Here is a 20,553-nt window from a genome sequence, read left to right on the forward strand (position 1 = left end):
AAACATTAATAACTAAGCCTCATAGCTCCTGCTTGAGATTGGGATAACAATCCTACTTTATTTTACAGGCAGGGAAACTGAGGCACAAAGACATTAAGTCACTCACTCAAGCTCTCACAGTCGATGGCAGAGCTGGGAACAGAAGCCAGGTCTCTCGAATTCCAGTCCGGTACCTTAATTGCAGAATCATTTTTCTCCAAGCGCCTACTTTACATGCAGGTATTAACACTCAAATCCACTTACTAAGTCTCCCTCCTCACACCAGTACACGTTGCTTATAAACATAAGACGTTCTGAACAAAGAATAGATTTGCAAGGCAAATCTGAGTTTCAAAGAGTTGGGCCTAATTTTTTCAAAACAAATCTGCAGGGCTAGCTGGAATGCCATACAAAGCCTGCGCTCTGATGAGGTCAGGGGAACACCCCAAACTTTTACAGCGCAGTTTAGTCAGTTCTCCTCTTTTCTCAGAGTGCAACAACTAGCCCTTTGCAGAGAAAACTTTTAAATCAGGGCATCCAGGGGCAATCCTGGGAGACAATATACATTTGCTTAACAAAATATAGTGAGGGAGGAAGTTCTGCTTGGGTCCTCCCTCCCTCAGTTTTAAAAGGAAGTCTAGGGTATAGTCAGATTTAAATACTACTATTCAAGTCAATCAAACTTTTTCTGCTTCAGTCAGTTGGTTTTGTACTTACACTGCTGACACTCACAGTATACATCTGCGGTACCACTTCACTGTTGAGCTGCAGAAATTATAGCAATGCACCTGCGCTCCCATCCCCCACACATTGCTGCCCATGTCCTCAAACCACCACACCTAGCTGCAATAGGAAAAGTTGTCTTGTAAAAACATCTGGCAACTGAGATTATGTGGAAAAGGAGCTGAAGGACTGCGATGGGGAGAATTCTTACACAGAAATATTCTACACAGCAGGAAAACCAACTTCCCAAAAAGGTGCAAGAATCGATGGATTTGATGTTATGATCTTGTGGTATTTCCATGCTTGACAAAGCAGGAGCGCTCGGTGGAGCCAGATGAAAAACATTCCTGCTGTTGGTGGTGCCCCACAGGTCCCGTGAAAGTGGGTTTTTCGGTGTTGCCTGGGATTTTCAGGGAAACCAATAAAAAGGGCTGTATTTCCATGGGGAGTGGCCATAATTTTGCTAATGAAACAGCAAAAATTTCTAGCCAGGACAGCTTTACAAAAAGGGGATTCGGCCCAGGAATTTTTCTGCCATGTTAAATAAAAAGCTGTGTTTGCAGCTGACCAAGAAAAAGGCAAAAGGTTTTCAACAGGGCGGAAACGGGAGAAGGCTTGGCATCCTTTGGCACAGCTCAAATGTCCCAGGTTGCCAAGGTGAAAAGAAAACCCCCTTGTGAAGGCCATCGAAGCCAGACGGTTGTGAAAGCAGTTTCCACAATGAGGGGAGAGGCCGTTTGCCGGAGCACAGGCCACATTTGCTATGGTTGAAGGGAGCCAATATTTTCTCCCTTCGTGCTCGGCATCTCCCTCTTCCCCAAACATGAACCACAATAGTAACTAAGGTCAAGGAGATGGGGAGGAGGCAGCTGTAAAGGCTGAAGAATAGTTTGAAAAAGGAAAGATGCTTCTAAGAGGCTCACTGGCTGGATTTCCCTTTCCTGGGTTCTATATGGCTCACAGAGCTGAAAGAGACGGAGAGGGCGGCAGCTCCAGTCGCTAACGGTTGAAGGCCCTGGAAAGCAGGGGGCTCTCTGCTCAAAGTGTCTGCAAAAGAAACAAACCTGTAGAAGACGGACCAAGTGAGCTGGCATATTCTGCCAGTCGGCCCTGCATCTAAGTCCTCTAGGGCTACGTACATCAGGACAGTGAGAGGGCCTTGAGGAGACAGTCATCCCAAGAGACCCAAGATACTGCCCTGTTAATATGAAGAGCTACCACGAATAGCCCAGAAAATGCTCAAAAAGTAAACATCCTGCATGGACGGTTACAAAGCAAGAGCAGAAGAAAGAAGGGTCTTTGAAAGTGAAGTGAAGTTTGCCCTGTACAGAGAGTCAGCAGAAGGCCTATGCACCTCATCAAAATAGAGCTTCAGAGCGACTTAAGTGGTGCGTAGACATTGTGCTGACCCCTCTGCACAGGGACCAATTTCACCTAGAGATTGGAAGCAGTAGTAAGACAGCCTATCTCTGTGCAGTGCCACCGACGGGAGGGGGTCCAGAGTCTTGTGACATTAGCGTATGTGAGGACACACCCACAGATTGGGAACCTTGAAGGCAGAGGTTCCTGGAAAATTTTGAGATGGTACCTACTGCTAACTGCTTCCTTCCCCATTGACAAAAAGTCTTTTTTAAAAAAAAACAGCTGGCCTGTTGGACCAGAGCTAGAAATCAGTTTCTGTTTTTCTCTCTGGCACTAATGTCTGTGAGCTGACGTCATATGGGCTCAGTTTTTACACCTAGTGTGCAAGTGACATGAAATCCAATCCAGGTCCTAGTGGAGCCTAGGGCAACCCTTAAAAGTACGGAAAGAAATACTCATTCAGGCCACAGGCAAAGTTGGTTTCTCACCTAGCCAGGGCCATCAACGGTATGCTTGCCAAAATGCCCCAATCCCTGCTCGAGATTCAGATTTTACGCAGAGCATCGTCCTCTCCCTTGTGAGCAAATTTGTCTCCTGTTGGATGGAATTCTTTAAGTTGGAAAAAAATACCACTGTTTATCACAGAGCTCTCTCTGATGTGGTTGGAGCCTAATCAGGATTTTGATGTTTGAAAGTGTTTAGTCATTTTTATTATTATTGTGGTTTCTGCACATCTGATGCGACTGGAAACAAAAACCTTCATAAAAGTCTTCCTGGGATACTTCTTGGTGAAATTTTTAAATTTCACCCAGCTGCTTGACTCACTGATATTGCTTGATCTAAACTGTTCATTTTTACAAAGCATCTGAAACTCTTGGATGCTTCTTCCAACCACTGAGCCCTTTGAGGTTCAACCATTAGCAAGTATAATAGTCAAAGCACGTGTTCACCACAGCAAGACTGGTGAAGTGTTGTGGCCATCCCACTTAAACCAAACACACACACACACACACACACACACACACACACACACCCACAACCACCTTGGGAAGTATGCAAGTGAAAGGCCTGGGCTGTGGAGATTCTGTGCAAAGAAGTACCTAGGTCCTCCCAGGAGTCACCTGAGACTGTTTCTACATCCTGAATTCACTTAAAGCAAAAAAACACCCACATGAAATACTTTAAAAAGCGTAACTGTTTTATTCCCAGGCAGGCTATCATCTTCACACTCCAGCACAAGGGAAGAAATACACAAAGACCTGGATGCACTGTTTGATCTTGCCACTTAGAAAGTATCTAAATATTTTTCAATATTGGAATATAATAATACCTAGCATTTATATAGCACTTTCCATCTGTAGACTTCTAGGTGCTTTACAAAGGAGCTTAAGTATCATTATCTCCATTTTACAGATGAGGAACCTGAGGCACAGAGTGGTTAAGTGACTTGCCCAAGGCCATACAATGAGTCAGTGGCAGAACCAGGAAGAGATCCCAGGGGTCCTGACTCCTAGCCTCACATTCCATTCACTACACCAGAGTTGTCGCTCGTATATAGACCTATGCAATCCAGAGAGAAACTGATGGACATATGAATCGGTCTTCAACTAATCTGAATCAAAAATACACTCTGGTGAAGAGCTAGAATGGCATTGGTAAAAGGAGGATAACGTAACTCCTCAGACCGAATCCTGGGAGTGTTAAAACCCAATGCATCACATTCATTCTAAAACTGGGGCAGAGGTGGAATAGGGGAGGGGACATATCAGCAACATATTTAGAACTGATGCAAGGTGACGAAATTTGTTTCTACTGCTTGCAGCTCGAAGCTATTATTCAGCTCCGGGGACCAAAAGTTACCTTCCAAAAGCCTTTTCTCAGGCGTTGTTGTGTTTGCCCGGTTCACATCCATCAGTGGGGCAACGGATTGGAAGATGCAGACTGAAGTTCATAGAATATCAGGGTTGGAAGGGACCTCAGGAGGTCATCTAGTCCAACCCCCTGCTCAAAGCAGGACCAATCCCCAACTAAATCATCCCAGCCAAGGCTTTTTGGTGGGGTGCGCCAGCAGAACCATTTCCATTCACATTCCACGCAGAAAAAAAGTCCGAGCTCTCTCCTCACTCGGCAGCAAAGCTTAAAGACCGTAAACACTCCTGTCGTGAGCTCTTGTATTCGAAGACTTCATTAATTTTACGAAGTGAACTACGGAACATCACTAAGAATAAACAATAAATTGACAATCTAAACCCCCTCCTCAACAATGACAAAAGCCTCGTTTGAGACAGAAGATCCTCAGATTTAAATTCCGCCCTCCATCCCCATCCTTGCAGGTTTGCAAAGAGATGTTACCTTAAAATTAACAAGTTTTGAGAGTGCGCTTGTGTGTGACCTTGCAAGATTTCACACATCTACTTATCCTGGAGTTTTGGGGGAGGGTTTTGGACGGAAGTAAAATATAGTTTGTGTTTTTGTTATCCATCATCCTTGGGCCAAAAGTTGGAGAGGCAATGAGATTTTGCACGGGTAAAGTTTGCTGGGATAATTTTGTAATGCATTATTCTAAAATAATCAGATTAACTGGGTCATCGGTTCCAATCTGGATTGTTGTGTGTCATTTCATTGTTTTCTGTGGAATCCAAATGATTCCTGTGAGTTCAGGCCATTTGCTTACTTCCATGTTCCTACCTAAATACACACTGTATAAATATACACTGCAAACTGCATCTATGATTTTTTTTTTAAATCTATACACAACTTTTGGAAACCAAGATGTAAAATCTCATCCCTCTTCCAGCACTCATAAAACTGAAGCCATAGCAGAGAGAGGGGGATTCGAGGAACAACAGACTCTTATGACAACACTAAGTTTGAATCCCTCTCACTCTGAGCCCTGCAAGCCCCAACCTCACCTTTTCCTGTTCCAAAGGGCAGGGGGTGGATGAGGCTAGGGTATTTTTCCCTCCATCCCTCTAATTTAGGATATTCCTCCCTCCCACCCCACCCCACCCCACCCCACGATCCGCACTAAATGGAAGGTGTCCTATGAAAGGGAGAGCCTCTCCCAGTGGGCAAAGACTGGATGCTGGGTTTCCTGGATGTGACACCAAACAGACTGTGTGCACCCAGTGCAATACGATCGCTTTTGCACATTCAGCTTGTTGGTATGAGAACCCAGGCTGACGCTCACACCCCATCTCTCCCCACGTGCGTCTGTAGCTCATGAGATCTCCTCTCCCTCCTCCCCCCCACCTTTGAACCTTCTCTGGCTGGTGCTACGCTAAAGTAAGGTGGCATGCCCGCCAGAATCATCGTGGTCCACGCTGTTGAGAATAGCTGTCTGGTCCTCAGGGAGCTGCCGGTGGCAAAGGTCATCCTTCAATGCGGAGAGGCGAGCGAAGGGATCCTGACGAGAGTGTCTCTTCTTTTTGCGGAGGGAGACCGCTTCGTCAGGCGACAGTACCTGAGAGTTGGGAAGGTGCTGAACCTGGGAGGCAGAACCATCTGAAGAGGGAGAGAGAAGGAGGAGGACAAGAGATAAAGAGGATTAGTTACCTATAACAATGCCACGAGCCGATGTGGTGCTTTACAGAGCGTGTGAAACAAATGCCTGGGACCGGCCCTGAGAAGCTCACAGTCTAAGTCAGGACAACGTACCAGCCTCGGTGGTTTGGCTGGGGAGAAGGTTAACACAGGATGCTCAGCTGACTGAGGAGGATTTTTGGAGGGATTTGATGTAGGATAGGAAGAGGAAGGTTGTTTTAAGTGTTGGGGACAGTGCGAGGGAAGGCACATAGCTTGGCGGGGGAGTAGGAGACAAAGGGAAGAGGACCTGAGGAGAAGATAGGGGGCTGGAGAAGGAGCAGGAGGAAATGACAGCAGAGATGTAGGTGGAGAGATGTAGGAGGATCTTGAATTTAAATGGATAGAGAGCCACTAAAGGCATTGGAAGAAGGGTCATTCCAGGGCTCTCCAGCTAGTTTCAGGACTACAAAGGGAAGTTATCCCCTTCCTCTTCTGGACTAAGATCTGGAGTAACATCCCAAGGAAAAAAAAAAAAACAAAAACAAAAAAACCCAGGAGATGGGGCCTTCCGTTTTACAGCTGAAAGGAGCTGGGAAGCCCTTGTGGCCTCGTGGAAAAAGAGCCGGCTTCCTTTATAAGGAATAGTTGAGCAAGAGAATAAAACACAGGTTTTATAGTAACTCAAATAGAGACCTACAGTCCACCGGCCTGAGTCAACTCCCATTAGAGTCAGAGACTTTAATGAGCGTTGCATCAGGCCTCAAATGGAGGATGGACAGGGAGACTAGTGCGGAGTCTTGTGATCCTCACACTCACTGGATTGTTTTCTGGATTTTGAGGAGCCCTTGGATGACTTTTTGGGCTTCTTTATCCGCTGGTATTTCAGAGCTTCGAGCCTCTCAGGTGCAGCAGCGTTCCGGGATGGAGATGGACGTTCTCTAGAAAGGAAAAGCAGACACGTGCCATCAGTGGCCCCCTGTCACACTCCAGCCAGAAGAGATCTCGGGTGGGGAGGGACCGGCCATCCTCTGCCATGGAAAGGAAAACGTGAGAAACGCTGGGCCAATGGAATAAGGTCAGCCGGCTGCACTGAAGCTAAATACGATGCTGGTGGAAACATGACACCATCTACTCACTGCCTTTGGGACAGCTGTAGTTCCCCACCCCGCCACACACACACGCAAACACACACACTTCCCTGTCCACTGTTTCCCTCCCTCTCATACCATGGATGAGCGTAGGTCAGGCAGAAACAGGCAAAGTTTAGAGAGAGGTGTTAGGCTCCAGCCCTGGTTGTTCCTGTGGACAGAATCAAATGCCTGCTGATGGCTACGCTGTGGAGGAATTGGAAGAGCCACGCTGTAAGACAACCGGTACCGAGGCTCACGTCTTAAAAATGCATTTGTTTCTGTAATTTCAAAACCATTAAAGTAGGTAGCGATGGGCAGATCCTATGTCCGGCAAGGCACTTCTGGGAACCCGCGTCAAACCCCTTTAAAGAAAGAGAAAGCAAAAGGCGTATGGTAACACGACAGCGGCACTCATGTTACCGCTGTGCACGCTGCCGGCTATGGCAACAGTGGCCCAGACAGACCACAAGCAGTGACCCTTCCCTTCCCCAACCCCACAGCAAAAACAGGGACCAAATGGCAAACACACACACAGAGTTTACAAGCCAGCATTTCCGGGGCTGGCAAGTTGGTATCCCCCTTCCAGGATCACAGCTCTGGGCAACACCACACACCATAAAGTAAGAACTGAGGATAGATGCCAGGGTTCTGATTTTCTTCCCCAGTAGGATAAGACATACCATGACTTTGAAATTAAAGTAGTTACAAGATTTTATCACTGGCGGGGGAGGGGCGGCAGGGGCAGATCTCTACTTCCTACAAATTGGGAAATGGGATTTTCATTCAGGGGTTCAGTAGTGCAAGTTTCCCCAGCCCATTTCACGAATTTATTCTCCGTCTGGTTTATTCTTCCACCAAAGCCTGTTACAAGGTCAATGTTTTCTTTAGAGTTTGGTGCATGGGAAACGGGCTCTTTGCATAAAGGTTTTTTTGTGCATTTCTTTCCAGGCTGCTAGTCCTTCCCTGACTAGATATTGGAAGACAGGACACTGGGGCCAGGTGAGTATAGGAAAAGCATTCCCTCAGGATGAAGTCTGTCCTACTATATATTCTCAAGTTTTCACATAAAAGTGAGTAGGCCAGGTCCACGAAGTAGTTTTCACTGTGAGACCAAGCCAATACTCAAACCCAGCTCTCCTGAGATGAAAGGACAGAGATTTAATCCACCGAGCCTCCAGTACATTCCCCCTCCCTCTGTCACACCTTTCCAAGTCGGAGGAGACATTCTTTTGGTCTCATTACTCACTCACTGAAGACCACTGATCAAACTGTCTCAAAATACCTGCTGAGAAAGAGGAAAATAAAGGCAACAATTCTTTGCCGGGTGGCAATTTCAAAGAGTTAGCACCAGCAAGGAATACTGCACTTACACCTTTCACCCATCAACTTGAGGGTTCAAAGAAAGAGACTGGGCGATGGGATCAAGAATGGGGTGTCTATGTGTCAGCTCATGTACATTTCAGTAACACTCCCCTGCATGGGTTAATCTGAACCCAAATCGGAGCTGGTCTTCTGTTCACACTTCACTGCATTTGAGATTAACCAAGAGTAGTCCAGCACACTGGGATTCTCAGTTGCTCCCATTGACTCTCCTGTGCTCATCTTCAAGGCAGCAGAAGAAACCGAGATGGAACCGATAAGTGTGGGGTTGATGGCAGACGACATGTTCAGAGAGGCAAAACTCACATTTACATGCCTGCTGCAGGGCAGCCTATGGTAAAGAAGTGGGAGAATTCTAGTTTTCCCATACAAAGAGATGGAGAGAGCCAATAGGGCAGGCTGGAGCAGCAGAAGATTTGGACAAAGACAATGATTACATTAGCCAGTGCTTTTCCCACAGATAAAAGTGCCATCTATGGAGAAAATATGAAAGGGCCTAAAGCCAGTCAGGTTTGCCTGACTGTCTGTGGGGAATCTGCACTGTTAATGGCCACAAACCAAAGCAGCTCTCTTTCACTGTCAGATGCCAGCATGAACTCTACTCTAGCGGCCATCTGGAGCCTTCCCAGAGATAAATCCAATACGTAGAAGGCTCTTTCTGTACAATGTGGAGTATTAATCAAGAAACCAGCCTCTGACCCAACAGCGGGTCAGGAAGAGGAGGATTTGTCCTTCCTTTCAATGCTCAAAGAGAAAAGCAAACTACAAAAAACACACACACACTCTCAGTTAGGTTAAGGCTTAGGCTTTAACCCTGAATTTAAGACGCCTGAAATTGCGTGGGTCCTTGCAAAACACAAGAACTTGCAAGACACATGAAACCCAACCCCTGGTTGCAATCACATCAGTCTGGTGCTGAATGGGTCTGGGGAGCACTGAAAGAAGGGGGGGAGGGGTTGGAGTAGATACTTGGATTCTGTTCTCTGCTCAGTCACTGCAAGAGCTTGGCCAAGTAACTTATCCCTCAATGTGTCTCCATTTCCCCATCTGCAAAATAAAGATAATACCCACCGCACATGGGGTTTTGTGAGGCTTAAAGTATTGCAATATTCCATGACAAAAGACACCACAGAGGAGTTAGGTATCTGTGGGCCGAATTCAGGGCATTCCATCCATTTAGCTGTGAAAAATCTGGATGTGGAGACTATTCTTTATTTTCATCCTGTTCAGCTGGTAGCATCTCATTGTAGTTGACATTTGTTCTAGGAGGGAACTCCCTGAGTATTTAATATATACAGAACCGGGCTTCCCATAACTCAATGCTACGTCCCTCATTGCATTTTGGTGTTAAGGCCACAGTGGCATGGTGAGACTTTACGCTGGGACAAGACGAGCTGACATGGGAAGGGACTTTTGTAGCAGTAGGTGCTTTGCTAGAATACTGCAGGCTGGTGACTTCCAACGTGTTTAAAGACACTGATATGACTGGGAAAGTTTCTTGATTTTGCTAACAGCACTGAGAAGCATATGGAACGTAATGAGCAATTTGACTGAGCAGCTGGGGACCAGCAGATGCAACTAAAGCCGTAAGATTTAGGGTATAGAACAGCCCCTTTCATATTCACCGCTCAAGCACAGACATCAAGATTTGACTAATGTGCCAAGAGACAGATCCTCAGGACCATCTCTGATGGAATGGCTTGAACTCCCCACAAAGCAGGCGGCATTAACTTCAGCAGAGGACAAAACACCTTTTTAGACAAGCCACAATTCCCTCCTGGTGGAGCCAAGTGAGAATTTCACCCTCCTCGGATGGGCTAGAATTAGGATGCGTAAGAGCGAAGGGACGACAGTTAAATTCCTCTCAGCAAGCCAACGTTTGCCTCCAATGGTGAACGCAGGGTTACAGCTTCATTTTAGAAGCTCGTGCTCCCGTAACATTTCTCTATTTGGTGTTCTCTGATGAGCCACACATTATGTTGTGTTGCTGAACAACAACTGGTACTGACAAGGCTAGCGGTTGCCCTCCTCTGCACCCAGCTTGCGCACACATTACTCCATGCCTTATTTTACTGAGAGTTTTCACTTTTAGATCAAGGGGATACAAGCAAGTGTGTGGCTGCTATATGCAGGCAGGTACGGAGTGAACTTCTCCAAATGGTTCTGACAATGGAACTCAGTCCTGACCAAGACTGACCCCTGTTATTCCAGCCCTGGTCTTCCACCACAAGGTGAAACAGCTCCTGTGCTTTCAGTCCTGAACCGAGAAACAGTTCTAACCTGCAGCACCTACTCCGCTGCTGGTCCCCACTGCCACACAACTTTAGCGATACCGCTCAGCCTTGACCTGTAGCAGCCCCTGCCATTTCTCCATGTGCCTCTTCAAAGAAGATATTAGCAATTGTGACATTTATGATGCTAGAAAAATGCCCACTAGACATTAGCATGAAACTCCATCAAACTCATTTCCATTTGTTCTCTAAAATAGGACTCCCCACTCCCCCATTTCCAGCCACACATCGCGAGCACACTAAACCCATGTTTCACCATAAATAGAGTTTGACCTCAGGTTTCATAGATGTAAAGAGTGGACAAAAGCAGAGGAAAGGACAGCTACTCGCCAACAGATTTAGAGCCTCTCTGCCACCCTTTATTTCTGCAGTCAACTCCAACTCTCCTGTTGTGGTTGTTTCCAAGACTGGCAAAAGACCTCTCATGCCTCCTGCCCCTTCTGTAGTGTTTTGGGAAGCAGCCTATGCAAAAAGACCATCCAGAATACACCATGTGTGATGCAAAGGAACCTGTCCCTGCACTCATTCACTCTGGAGCACTGAAGGTAGCTTTAAAAATGCAGCAGGTACTTTCTACAAGGTTCCAAAGTGAACTCAGATCCCAGACTCTGCAAAGCATCAGGTTTGGGTCAGAAGAACTAATGGAGACGTTCTCCTGGTCTTCAATTTACCACACTTCCCGATGAGCATGAGTCAGAACCATATGGACAGAAAGTTACTGAAGGTGCCTCACCGTTATTGAGGGAGTGCACAAAGCAGCCAGCTCCTGAGTGTGCGAAGGGCAATATCTAGAAGAGCGAGTTAACAAAGCTTGCACGCCTCACACTCCTCCTCAGCGGAGCTGAAAAAAAGAGTCTCCCAGTATCCATAGCAAGAAGGGCTTTAGCCCTAGGCTAAGAGAGCAGCTCCACTAGTCCAACCCAGCAAAGAATCTCTGTTGCTCTTCTTCAAATGCCTTTACGTGTCGGAGGTTAGAAGAGTAGAAGACAAAGCCTAGGACAGAACTGCAACCCACCTCCACCAGAATGGGAAGCCAAGTCATAAGAAGAGGCAGGAAGACCCCAGGGTGCAATTTAAAAAAGTTTTCCCTCCCCACACATATCTTCCCTGCCTCTCTTCCCTTGAGCAAACAGGCAGAGAATTTAGGCAACTGCTTGGCAACTAAAGGTCCGGTCTGAGAAACCATCTAGACAGCCTATATCCCACAGGTTCAAATCCTGGCCAGGTTTACTCCATCCTTCACTCTTCCAAGATTACAAACTCCATTGATATACATGGGTTCTTTCATGCAAGGAAATATTACAAGCTAAGATCCGTTGTGTGCTGCATGGACACTAAAGATCCCATGAGACTTTTCTTAGGAGTAGGAGTTTCCTCTTCCCCTCCAGTCTTGTGCGGAATTGATTGCTGCCTCCAACCCAGAGGCTGCTCTGGGTATATCACTTGGGATCAGCTTAGGATCCTTCAAAATCAAAGATGCTAGAAAAACACAGAAGTCACTCCCTTTCCACAGAGCTGCTACCAAGCCACCCCCACCGCAATGAGATAAAAAGGAGTGGATAACAGCGGGCATCCCGTCTACAGGTCTGCAGACAGCACAACTCATCTACACAACGGACTTCACCATGCTGACAGGAGAGGAACAAGGGAGAAAGGAGAGGAAAAGATGGGTGGGAGAGGAGAGGACAGGAAGAAAAAAGATCACAGCAGGGGAAAAAAGATAAATGAAATCAGGAGTGAGAAAATAAAACCAACGAACAAACAAACAAAAAAACCACTCAGACAAGAGGACTCAACTTCTCCAAGCGAGAATGGCTATGAAACACATGCAGAGGATCAGCACACGGACGGTCTTTAAAGGGGAACCTACTCGTTTCCAACTCAACGCGAGGAGTCGTCGTCCCCCCCACACTGGGGGTGGGGCAGCTCCCTCCCCCATGGGATGGGCACGGCTTTGCCACTTGCTCCTAGGAGGCACCAGAGGCTTTGCATACCAGCTGCTGACTGTGCTGTCCCAAGGGAGGAGCGGAGCTGGGGTTGCCAGCACTGGGCAGCCTGGGATGCTGAGGTAGCACAGGTGCTCGCCTGCCTTCCCTGTGGTTTTTGGGTTTCCTACCGCAGCGAGAGGACAGAACCAACTCTTCCCCGTTAGGAGACGTTCAGGCCACATTGGGTTCAATTAAAAGAAAGGGGAAAGTTAATTGGATCATGGCATAAAATTACCCACACCCTTAAATAAAACCTGCCTGCCCTTCGCACAGCAAGAGATATTGCAAAAGCCTTCCCACTCCAGCCATGTCAGGGGAATATAAATGAACACCGCATGCAGAAAGTCACTTGTATCCCTCTATTTGCCCCCCATCTGCCTGATCTGCATGCATCCCCACAGAGGAGATCCCATTCACCTGCGAGCAGTGCCCCGCTGCTGATGGGTAAGCCACCACAGAGCTTGTAAACCACATCGCCCCTCCCCGCTTTTATTACTGCAGCATAAAACCTGGCTGGTCTGATATAAAGCTCCAGTGCTCTGATCCACTGACAATTTTACAACCCTAAATCAGAAAGAAATTACTTGGCTGTGCTGTTTATGGGATTCCTTTCTTATTAGCGTGCAGGATTTATTATCCCTCTGCCTTCCCCATTCGAGATAATGGCTCTCTCCCTCCTCTAGCTGAGGGAGAGCCTGTCAGTGAACCCAGGTTCGATTACAATGGGTTCTGCACCCAAGTCCCAGAGTAAGATGCATTTCAGTCCCCGGCCTTTGCCGGTGGACATTTTTGTGGCTTGGCTGCTGCGGAAAACTTTTATAGGCACGCATGAATATCTCGGCCTGGAATCGGCGCAAGAAGAGGATTGAAAAGGCTTCAGGGCTGCCATGGGTACCTGGAGTGGGATGTGGGGCAGAAAGTTTACAAGGCTGCCAGGGCTAAACAGAATACCCCGAAAGGAGGGCCTCTCTCTCAGTGGCTTCTGAAGCTCTGCGGAAAGGACTGAAGCGATTTGGTTGGCAGCTATGAGGGCAATGCTCCAAAAGGACACGGTAGTAAGGAAGTCCCTGCTCCCTCTATCAGTCGCACTCTGCACTCCCCGCCAGCCAGATGGGCCTCAGTGCGACAGACCCACCATTCCGACACCTCATTCTCTCTCCTGGTTGAATGTCCAACTCTGTATTGCCCTCCTATCCCCCCGCAACACACCCTCCCGACATCCCCATCTGTCTCCCTCATCACACTTCTCGGCGAGAGCTAGGAGGGTTGTATCCCTTCGGGTGTCACTTGCTGCTTTCACTAAGCTGTGACGGAACACTCGGCGGGTCTCTTATCCCGCCACGCGGGCCCACGCTGGGGCTAGGAGCTGGATATCTCACCCTTTGATCAGCAGCTGAGAGTGTCTGGGAATCTGCTGCTCCGTGGGTGCATGCAGGCTCTTCGATCGTGGAAATAAAAGCAGACCTGGGACACTGCATCCCTGGTAGCCATCACAGTTGGTATTGGCCCTGCATGTCACTTCAGTTGACCTTCTCTTCTGGTCTTCAGAGTTAGTAATGGGTAAAAATCAGGCTTAGCGCACTGAAGAACTCAGTGGACGGAAGACGAGGAGGAAGCTCAACCACTACAAAGGAGTCTGGAAACAAGTTCCTATTTCTGTCTTCCGTTTCTGTTCCAGGACCTTGCTACATCTGTGGAACTGCCCCCAGAAAGTCTCCAAGAGGTATTTTCCTGGAAAAATCTTGCAAGATTTGCTTAAGTCACTGTAATCCTGGTTAGGTTTGAAGCCAACTTGCAAGGTTTCATTGAGGAAAATTTGAGAGAGATGAGACTTCTATTGTAATTGAATTACTACAGTTCAAAACAAAGCTTTAACGCTGATGAGCTGAAGCTATGTGGCATACTGCTGCAGTCTGCAAAAGGAAAAACCCCAGAACTCCTCCAGTTTAATACAATTTAGGAATTTTGGGAATGAAGGCAAGGGGGGAACCCTCGGCTACTAAAATAAAATTGGAGAAGTATTTTGAAATTGGATTCCCTTTACGGAATTCATGGAATGAGATCCCGGTCCCAAATAACTAACTAACTGTTTGCTAGCTGACGTCAAACAGAGAGCTACTATCAGGTGCTGTTGAGCATGTGCCCGTTTTGTATTCTTAGTCCCTTATTTGTATCCGTATGATAAATCCAGTATTTTAAGATTTCATTCTCAAATAGCACTGCACATTTATATAACACTTTCACAGACCATTTCTCGCCACTCATCCAGGTAGATATTACTATCCCCACTGCCAGAGGAGGAAACTGGAGGCACAGACAGGTGAAGCGACTTGCCCAAGGTCATGCGAGTCAGTGGCAGAGCTGCGATTAGAACCTACATGTTCCTGGCTCCCAACCCCATTCAATCCACTAGACCATGCACCTCCCTACACAATACAGAATGAGGAGCGGTCTCCTCTCCTCACCAGGCTTGCCCCCACAAAAGTCACAGCCATACCAAGTCTTTCTACCTGTATCCCGACTGTAGGTAGGCCTCTCTGAACCCATGAGAGCCCTGAGGCACTGGTGAGTGGGGAAACCCAAAAGCCACAGAGACCATGTGTGCAAAGGTTTTGTCCTAGTATTTTACAATTCCTTATTCCCCTTTAAAGGAAGAGATGGGATTGGAAAAGCCCCTTCCACGCCCCGCTCCCCGCCACCCTCCGACAGCCCCCACGCCATCCTTTCGGACATGGATCACCCTTACCTATTGAGCTGAGGAGAAGCTTGTCTCGACAACACTGCCCAGATAGCTGAGATTAATCAAAAACAAAGCAGTTAACAACACCCGCAAGGAGCCGAGCTCCGCAACACATCAGCACGTCAAAAATGCCAAAGGAGAAGAAGTGGGGAAACAAACAAACAAACAAACAAACAAAAAACCCAAAACCAAACGTGGCTGGAAACGAAAGGGGGAAGAAACAAAAGAAAAAACAAAGCGGATGAAAACACTGCATAAAAGCGCAGACAACAGTGCTCTAACACAGAATTGTCCTGTGAGACTTCCCTATAGCTCATCAAGGTGTCCTGGCTATATTAGATTGGTTGGAGACATATACAAACATACATATATATATATATACACACACTCACACGAGATGATATATACATATATATTTTTAAAAGCCACAACAGAATTGATTTGGGGTTGATTTTGTTACTACAGACGCCCCTCCAATATAAGCACCCCTCTCTGACCCATTCATCCAGTCTCCAGAAGCCAGCAACCAACAACAGTGCTGAATGGGCTAATTGGGTTTCTAAGGATTTAAAGCTTCCAGGTACCAGAGAGAGTAAATGAAATGCAAGGGGCACCACAGGGTGAAAAGCCAGGCTCCCACCCGCAAACCATGCGGTTTTCCTGACGTGACGCTAACCTCCTACACCTTAGCCAATGCTGGCTATGCAAGCTTGAACATCGCCCTTCCTCCTTGCCTGCCCCAAGGTCCTCTCTCTACCGAGTTTAACTGCACTGAGCTTATAGTTTACTTCAAGCCATTAATTCCCCGAGCTCCACGAGTTGAGGGATCAAGAGATTAAACCCCATTACTTGAAAAATAGAATTTAAAACAAAAGACAGAGGATGGAAGGAAAGAACATCTACAGGATCTAAGGTGCTGTGAAAAAGACGAGGGAAAGAAGAAAAAGAGGCAGAGAAAAGAGAAGAAAAACAGAAAGACGCTTTGCCTGGCGCAACCCTGGTACCTGGAAAACCAGCCACTGGAGTTTAGCGCAGCAGCCTCGCTCTTTGGGGCAGGATCTCTGAATACCGGCAGCTTCCTGATTTCCGCTCGGGTGAATTTCTTCTCCTGACATGCTGTTCATGGGACTAAATCCTTGCACCCTCTCCCCGCCCGAGTCTTGGGGCTGCAGCATCGCTTTTGGAGATGGAGCGGCAAGGTGACCTTTGCGGCCATCTCTGTCGTTCATTATAGTCACTAGACTTTGTGGGAAAGGGCAGAAAGAAGCCAGGGAGCCAGGCACACACTAATGTTCCAGGAAAGTCAAGAGCCAGGAAACAAGAAAGGAAACTGCCGGTGACCCTTGGTCACTTACCCAACAAGCACAGGTAATGAGACCCCTAATCTAGTTCCTTACATGGACAGGCCCTTCTCCGCACATCCGAAGACACAGACTCCCAATCCCCAAGAGACTTGCGAGGGGAAGAGCAGCTGTTGGAGATAACGCACCATGAATGACCGACTGTTCCTCTGCCTATTTAACCCACTATCGTGAGCCGTGTCCTAACGGTGCCAGTAGCGAGAGCCTCTTCAGAGCAGGGTCCTACCAATGCCAACTGGAAGTCACCTCCAAAAGGGATGCTGCAGCGTGTCCAAACAACCTCTATGATTTCAGATGATGATGATGATGATGGGTGGGAGGAGGGAGTTGGGGGCAGTGGGTGAGGTGGGGTGGGGAAGGAAAGGCAGATAAAGGGCAGCTAAAGGATTCATACACACTTACCCCGAAGTGGATAATGTTGTCGGTGTTGGCTCAGGTCTGAGAATCTCCTCTCCAGCCCTCCTCGGAGAGGGAATTTGTCCAAAGACATCCATACTGTCCCCGGGAAGGGAGGGGCACTGAGAGGAGGGGTAGCCAGTGGCCAAAGAGGTGAAGGCCACGGCAGGTCGGTAGCTGGGGCTTTCTCCCCTGCTGCTTTGAGCCGGGGAGCCGGTCGACGGGGTGGACTTGCAAGAGAAGCTGACTGCTGCGGGGGGCTGCAGGGTGATCTCCGACATCTCCGCTTGCTGGATGAGACCCGGTCGCGGTCTGGCACGTGCAGTCAGCTCCGGGGAGCTGTTGCGGGAGCTGAGGGGGCTTTGGGTCAGAGGGGAAAGCCTCGAAGGTTGTAGCACCACCTGATGTAAACTGGGCTCAGCCCTCCTGACTTGCCGAGGGCTAGGCCGAGGTCTGGGTTGGGGCTCATACCACCTGGTGTCCAGGCCAAATGTGCTTGTGCCACTGTGGCTGACTGACTCGGACGGTTCATGGTAAGGCAACACGGGTATGCCCATACCTTGACTGGTATGTCTTAGCTGCCCTTGACTCGCCATAGGTTGCATAGGTTTGTCCTGCCATTTGGTGGTGGTGGGCACAGAGGGTTGGCTTCTGCCAGGTGGCTTGCCAGTCCAACTCTTTGGTGCCTCCAGGGGCAGAATGCCAGGGTAGGATGCAGGGACCTGGAGGGAGGAAGGGGGCGGGCCCCTAGGAAGACAGGCCGTCAGCTGCACACACTCTGCCACCTCACACTGGTGGAGCTGTTGAGGAAATATCATGGGAGAAGCCTCCAGGCTGTTGAAAGGGAACTCAGCCCTGCCCCATGGCTCAGGAGACCGGCCCCCCGTTGGCGTCTGGGTCAGGGGCAACGTGCTGTTGGAAGCATTTTCTCCATTCTCCTCTGGGATGGTAGGGTGTCCAAAGGGCCCCTCAGGGTGCAGAGGAGGGGAGGACATGACAGAGCTGAGAGGGCTGACCTCTGGCATGTAGAAGGGCGGAGGGTCCATCTCTCCAGGACTGCTGCTGCTGAGGTAACCATAAAATTGGCTGTGGTGGAAAGGCCTTGGAGCTGGAGGTCTGGCCTGACCAGTGGCCTGCAGGCGGCTCTCCAGAGCACCTGTGCCCTCTAAGCCCCTGTGGAATCTGGGGCTGTATGCTGGTGGCTGAAGGTAGGATTCCTGGCTGGAAGAGAGAGGGGTCAGCTGAGATTTGAGGGCTGTCACAGAGGAGGGCACAATGGGGTCGTCATTCTCTTCGTCTGACTGGCGAAACTCAGGGTACATGTCTGTCTCCTCCACAAAGGGGAAGCCCTCTATCCGGCGGGTCTTGAGTGAGGGCTCCATCTCTGAGGGGTCCATGACAAAGCGGCCATCAGGCCCACGGCTGATGAGCTCAATGGGGGTAGTAGCCTCGGCTTCAGCCTCAGCCTTGGAGACACTGTACTTCTTGCTGCTAATGGCCCTCTTGGTCTTCTTGTAAAGGGACAACTCCTTCTCCTTGCTGGGGCTCAGCATACGCTTGCCCTGCTGGCCTTGGTCATCAGAGGACTCCGAGGGGGGGCGGAGCGTGCGGATGCTCTCGGGACTCACTTTACCGGAAGACAACCTGGACCACAGAGGAGAGAAACCAAAAAAAAAGAAAAAAGGGTGGGGGATGGTCATGGGGAAAGGAGACAAATCTGGGGCTTGCGCAGCGGGATCACAGGCCAGTCAGGCACAAAAAGAAAAAGCCTTAATTGGTCCCAGAGGAGGGAGGCCTGGAAGAATTTAGTGTAGGCATTATTAAGATGGTAGAAGCTCATGTGGTTCTAACATAGGCCCCAGCAGTGTGCTGGGCAGGGGCATGTGTAAGACAGAAGACAAAACAGGTGGCCACTACTTCTCCCCCCTTGACTGCCAAACAGAGAAATGTTCCATATTCTCTCATCCCCCCCTCAAGCAGGCAATCCACTGCAATTTCTTGAAATTAGCTCCACAGACCCATAAGACTGAATGAAAACAGGTCCAGGGCTTGGCTTCAGTTTGGCTAAGTACCCAGAGGTTTGTATGTTCATTTGAATTATCTGAGCCTCTTGCAAAACTAGGCTGGGAAACCTCTCCATAAGATCTTCTCCCTCATGTGATTTCATTTCTCGTGCTTCAGATTGCAGTTGGGGAAGAACAGCACAAGAACATCCCCTCTTGCAGTATTTGGCAACTTCCGATCCCAGCTCACAAAATGAGAAGAAAAAATACTTATGATTTTCCTCCAAGCCGGGAGGGTAAGGATTAAGGCTTGAAAAGGGAAGAAGGGGGCAGCTGTTCTGAAGAGTCCCCCCCCGACCACACACAAGTCTTGGGACAAACAGGATTAGAGACACAGACTCAGCAAATCCAATTGAGACAATGGGGGCAAGGAAATTTAAAAGTGTGGTCTTCTCAGTGAAATGGAAGAGCCCACAGGAGGAAAAAAAAAAATGACAACAGTAGAACAAGATAAAAAATACCAAGTGTCAGGGTCAGCACAGGTCTCTTGCATGATGCTCCTGAAGCTACCACATGAGGTGATCAGAGGCCAGACTACTACACTCACACCAAAGACACCCCCTGTCTCTATCTACCCTTGCTGGCGGATACACTGAGTACTGCTGATGGGCTCTGGAAGGAGTTGAGACCAGTGGGACAAAACGATCCAGGGTCTTTAATAGAGTGTGGGGAGAAAGATAAAATGGGGGAATCTTCAAGGCAAAAAGAGTTGCTCGTAGAACTCTAAATTTCCCAGTTAAAGAAAAAACAAAGGTGAAATATTCTTAGATACAGTGAAACTTGCATTAAGGATCCACCAGTTCTTTTAAAGCAGCCACTTAAAAATTGCCAGTATAAGGCTAACTGCATATTGGGCTGCGTTAGCAGGAGCATTGCCTGCAGACTGAGGGAAGTGATTATTCCCCTCTATTTGGCATTGGTGAGGCCATACCTGGAGTATTGTGTCCAGTTTTGGGCTTCCTACTACAGAAGGGATGTGGACAAATTGGAAAGAGTCCAGCAGAGGGCAATGAAAATGATCAAGGGGCTGGGGCACATGATTTACGAGGAGAGGCTGAGGGGCACATGATTTACGAGGAGAGGCTGAGGGAACTGGGCTTATTTAGTCTGCAGAAGAGAAGAGCGAGGGGGGATTGGATAGCAGCCTTCAACTACCTGAAGGGGGGTTCCAAAGAGGATGGAGCACAGCTGTGCTCAGTGGTGGCAGATGACAGAACAAGGAGCAGTGGTCTCAAGTCACAGTGGGGGAGGTCTAGGTTGGGTATTAGGAAACACTATTTCACTAGGAGGGTGGTGAAGCACTGGAATGGGTTACCTAGGGTGGTGGTGGAATCTCCATCCTTGGAGGTTTTTAAGGTCAGGCTTGACGAAGCCCTGGCTGGGATGATTTAGTTGGGGATTGGTCCTGCTTTGAGCAGGGGATTAGACTAGATGAGCTCCTGAGGTCTCTTCCCACTCTAATCTTCTATGAATTCCACCTCAAAATAAAAAGTCCAGCACTACTCCCTTGGGAAATCTCCTACAACAGGCTTCATTGGTAACTACTTCCTCTGCTTCTGCTCTAAAGCCAGGCAGTCTCTTGCAGGCTATTTTGTTCCAAAGACTTAGGGAACAC

The 20,553-nt window shown here is 48.3% G+C and overlaps 1 protein-coding gene across 1 annotated transcript in view; it reads right to left on the reverse strand.

The window, feature by feature from the left end:
* Positions 1–5,091: 5,091 nt before the first annotated feature.
* The window catches only part of IGSF9B (immunoglobulin superfamily member 9B), a 94,604-nt gene continuing 79,142 nt past the window's right edge, over positions 5,092–20,553 (reverse strand). The window contains 3 exon segments of the mRNA XM_037882488.2: positions 5,092–5,568; positions 6,406–6,527; positions 16,882–18,519. Of these exon segments, the coding sequence (XP_037738416.1) occupies positions 5,345–5,568; positions 6,406–6,527; positions 16,882–18,519 (1,984 nt within the window). The 3' untranslated portion in view covers positions 5,092–5,344.

The sequence above is a fragment of the Chelonia mydas genome, chromosome 22, assembly GCF_015237465.2.
Source record: "Chelonia mydas isolate rCheMyd1 chromosome 22, rCheMyd1.pri.v2, whole genome shotgun sequence".
NCBI classification, from domain to species: Eukaryota; Metazoa; Chordata; order Testudines; family Cheloniidae; genus Chelonia; species Chelonia mydas.